Below are 4,362 nucleotides of genomic sequence, written 5' to 3' on the forward strand. Positions count from 1 at the left end.
ACTTTGACAAATGATATTTCAGTAGAAGGAGTGAAAAAAATGTTGTAAAATAAGAAGTCAAATAAGACCCAGAGGGATGGGATGGGGAGGGAGGCGGGAGGGGGGATCGGGATGGGGAACACATGTAAATCCATGGCTGATTCATGTCAATGTATGGCAAAAATCACTACAATATTGTAAAGTAATTAGCCTCCAACTAATAAAAATAAATGAAAAAAATAAAATAAAAAAATAAAATAAGAAGTCAAAGGGATGTCACCATTTAGTCCTATACACCACATTTATTCTGAGATACATTCTTTCTCACACTTCACATCTGTGAAATCTACTAGTAATATTGTCTCACAATGTACATTTTTTAATCATTTTCCATCAGTGCATAAATTATGATTTATCTAAAGCTTATCAGAACACTGATTTGATCAAATATGATGGTTATTTGATGACCATATAATGAGATTGACTCCGGGGCCGTCAACCTGAGTTTCTGGGCTCTTGGGTAATTGCTCCAAATGAGAAAGGAGACCTGGTGAAGGCTCACAGGATAGTCTGATATGACCTGTTAAGAACACAAGCAGTTGGAAAGAGGACAAATTACGACATTGTTTATATGCGAAATCTAAAAAATGATACAAGTAAACTTATTTACAAAGTAGAAATAGAGTTACAGTTTTATACAATAATCTTATGGTTCCTAGGGGAGAGGAAGTGAGGGATGAATTGGAAGATTGGAATTGACGTATACACACAAATATATATAAAACAGAAAATTAACAGGGGACCCACTGTGTATCACAGGGAATTCTACTCAATACTCTGTAATAATCTATGTGGGAACAGAATCTAAAAAGAGTGGATATATGTATAACTGATTCATTTTGCTATACAACAGAAAGTAATACAATATTTAAATCAACTATATTCCAACAAAAAAAATTTTTTAATTAAATAAAAAGAACAGAAGCAAACAAAATTACTCTACATAACAGATATTTGTATAGCTATGTTCATGGAAGTGGTATTCACAACAGCCAAAAAGTCAAATCAAGTCAAGCTTCCGTTGGCAGATGAATAGATAAAATTTCTTATACAGTCTTAAAAAGGAAAGAAATTCTAATATGTGTTGCTACATGAATGAACCATGAGGACACTAAGCTGCATGGAATAAGGCAGTCACAAAAAGAAAAATAGTGATGATTACACTTATAAGGATTACTTAAAGTAGTCAGATTTCTGTAGACAGAAAGTAAAATGAAGATTGCCAAGGGATGGAAGAGCAATGAATGAGGAATGGGACTTCATGGGCATAGACATTCAGTTTTTTAAAATGAAAAGAGTTCTAGATATTGCTTGTGTACAATTGTGAATGAACTCAATCCTACTAAACTGTATGTTTAAAATAACTACTTAGGTAATTTTTATGTCATGTATAATTTACCATTACTTTAAAAAAATAGATTTACATAAAAACGTGAGTTGGGAAGAAAGGGGAAAAGTTCTGATGGAAATGTTGAGACTAGAATGATGTAGTAACTAAGTGGAGGGAAAGAGTGACAGAATGGACAGAAAGGAAAGGTTAAAAATGAAAACTCACCAGCGCCTCCAAAACCATAATGCAAGACATATCAAAAGGATCAAGGAGGGCACTATTATTGCCACAAATATCAGGCCAATATACAGGGGGTGTCCTGGCAATATGGAGAGGACACAAGAATGTCATGTCAAACCCATTCACTAGTTCTCCTGGCCTTCCTGCCCACCTGAGTGTCAGCACCACCGTTACCTGCTTATGGACGTCTCTGGTTCCCTTTCTCTTATTCCCAGATGTCATGTAGTCACAGCCACGCTTAGTCTCTCCTTGCCCCATCCCACCCAGTCTGTAGTCCTTCATCCTTACCTATTCTATAGCTTAGATCATTATTTTCATTCCCTCAGCACTGTAGTCCCAGAAATAAACCTCAGCTTCTCTCTCTCTCTGCCTCTTCCTTCCTACCTCTCCCTCTGTCGCTCTCTCTCTCCCTCCATCTCTTTCTATCCCTCCATCTCTCCATATCTCACCCATCAAATCCCTCCCCTTCCTGTGTCCCCCGCTTTGGGCTTGAGGACCACCTCCTCCCATCCCCAGCTGGGCTCCACTTCCTCCTCACCCCAGTACAGGATGATGTCCTGGTCTCCCAGGCTGCTGTGCTTCACTCGGCAGCTCAGGCCAGCCGCCTCCCCAGCCGCCACATCCAGGGTTACTCGCAGATGCCACGTCCAGTCTGCGTTGGGCATGACGTCTCCTTGCTGAGTGCCAGGCTGCTCCTGCTCGCCCCTCAGCCACGTCACCCGCACGGGTTTTGGGTAGAATCCTGAGACATGGCAGACCAGCCGCAGGTGGCCAGGCCGGGGAGGGGGGCCACTGGACAGCCAGGCCTCCGGCTTCACTGGGGTTGGAAGGGGTAGAAAGAGTATCAAGTTAGGTCTCTAATCTCTAGTATACAGAGTCAGAAACCCACAAGTGTGGACCTTGACCTCTTCCATTTCTTTGGAAACTAAATAATGAATTGATTAAACCCCTCTCTTCATAGGCATCTCCTACTCTCAAATTTAAAGAAGGTGGTGGGAGGTGAATAGGAAAGTCTTGGGGAGGGAACAGGATTAACCTTGCCTCTGCAGTTCCGCCTTCCCTGCATCGAGGACACCCAGGAGATATCGGGGGCAGGTTTCTGAGAGGAGCGTGTCTATGATACCCCAGATGCCTTGGTACTGAGTAATGAGTACGCAAAACCACTGCGCCTTGCTGCCTCCCTCTGGCTCAGGCACGCATGAATGATTCTTGATGCTCATGAAATCCAGTCCTTCAAAACCTGCTCTCAAGAAGCTTTGTATGGCCTTCCCAGAATGCAGCTCACAACCTGCTGTACCTTGAATCACAAAGGGGTCTATAAAAAAAGAAAACAGAGACCTATTTATTTTAAAACACACAGGAAAGAAAGAGATGGTTAAAGGACATGGGACTTTGGATTTGGATGGAGAGAAAGGTCAAAGATATGAAATGATGACCCAAAAATCAATTGCTGTACTCAGAGACTTTTCAGAAAGACGAGCATTCCGGAGAGGTATGCATATTGTAAGTGGTGGAGATGGGCTCTTGTAAGGAAGTTGGGTGGGCAAGAGGGGAGAAGAGGAGCAATGTGTGATGGAGTCAGGAGTGCAGCACTCCAGGGAAAAGGGGAGAGTTACACTGAGAGAAGAGATCAGGCAACAGTTGCTTGAGCAATGGATTGGAGAAGTCACACTTTAGTTCACTCAGGCACAAGGTAGGAAAAGGAACCTTTTCCTTGGGATCTGAGAGAAGCCAGCTATGCAGAAACAAACCAGGAGATGGCTACAAAAGAGGGATTTCATCCGTCACAGAAGAGTGCAAGAAACAAGAAGAATCGGGGATACCTGGTGGAGGTATGGAGTCAGGATTGGAGACTACTCTGGAGGGGTATAGGCATGCACTTGGGTAAAAAGGGAAGGAGAAGACATGATCAGAGGGAGAACCAAGAAAGAGAAACGTCATCGTGAATCTCCCCAGTTCAGAGGACTGTACTCACATTCAAACTGGAGTTCACTTGCAATATCCTGCACTTCCCGAGTGAACTCAATGAAGTAGACTCGGAATAGTTCCTCCAGCTCAGCCACCTCCTCATCACTGAAGTTGCCCTTCGACCAGGGCTTCAGGAAGATGGCAGTGCCAGAGTCACTGTCCCAGCCATGAATCTGCAAATCGTCCAACCAGCCTGAGCCTTGATTTTGAGTCCAGGTGCTGTTGGCAAAGGTTGAAATCTGGTTGAGACGGAAGGAGGTTGGCCCCTGTAATGCTGTGGTGATGGAAGGATAAGAAGAGTGAGGACAAAAAGAGAATTAGGATGGAAAAGAACCCAGAGTCTGAATAACAACATAGAGGCTTAAACATTTCTGGCTCCAACCCCAACCTCCAGAATGGGGGAGAGGGCGGGAGACAGGAGAGCCCAGACCCTTATTGCTGGTGCAACATGTTTTTATCCAGAGCCCCTGACCTGGGCTGGGAACAGTGAGAGTTACTCTTACCATGCTCATTGTCACCACCTGGGACAGTAGCTGCTAGAAATAGAAGTGGCAGAAGCAGCATTTCAATGGGAAGTAGAACTTCTGACTCTCAGAATTGGCATTTGATCTCTAATTCAGCAAACTTTCTTCTCGCTACCCTTATAATAACTTCCTCTCTCTTCCAACTGACAAATCTCTGACCTACATTGCACATCACAGAAAAACTTTCCTCCCACGCATTTGGGCTCCCACCCTGCCTCTCATTTCCACTCTAGTCCTTCACTTGGAGATTTTATTTTAATG

The 4,362-nt window shown here is 43.3% G+C and overlaps 1 protein-coding gene across 1 annotated transcript; it reads right to left on the reverse strand.

Moving 5' to 3' along the window:
- Positions 1-458: 458 nt before the first annotated feature.
- Positions 459-4,154, reverse strand: LOC122676621 (T-cell surface glycoprotein CD1b-3). Its single transcript, XM_043876072.1, has 6 exons — positions 4,081-4,154; positions 3,585-3,851; positions 2,646-2,924; positions 2,148-2,426; positions 1,595-1,688; positions 459-559 (listed from the first exon to the last, which is right to left on the reverse strand). Exons 1-6 carry the CDS (start codon positions 4,139-4,141, stop codon positions 538-540), a joined length of 1,002 nt encoding a protein of 333 aa, XP_043732007.1. The 5' UTR covers positions 4,142-4,154; the 3' UTR covers positions 459-537.
- Positions 4,155-4,362: the final 208 nt, after the last annotated feature.

The sequence above is a fragment of the Cervus elaphus genome, chromosome 20, assembly GCF_910594005.1.
Source record: "Cervus elaphus chromosome 20, mCerEla1.1, whole genome shotgun sequence".
In the NCBI taxonomy this organism is placed as follows: domain Eukaryota; kingdom Metazoa; phylum Chordata; class Mammalia; order Artiodactyla; family Cervidae; genus Cervus; species Cervus elaphus.

What these genes read in the sequence shown, in the direction of transcription:
- LOC122676621 (XM_043876072.1), bottom strand. Translation starts at nt 4,141, where the DNA reads ATGCTGCTTCTGCCACTTCTATTTCTAGCAGCTACTGTCCCAGGTGGT. An exon ending in AGGTGGTGACAATGAGCATG is followed by an intron (nt 3,852 to 4,080) that starts GTAAGAGTAACT and finishes CCATCACCACAG; the next exon opens with CATTACAGGGGCCAACCTCC. An exon ending in AAGTGAACTCCAGTTTGAAT is followed by an intron (nt 2,925 to 3,584) that starts GTGAGTACAGTC and finishes CTTTTTTTATAG; the next exon opens with ACCCCTTTGTGATTCAAGGT.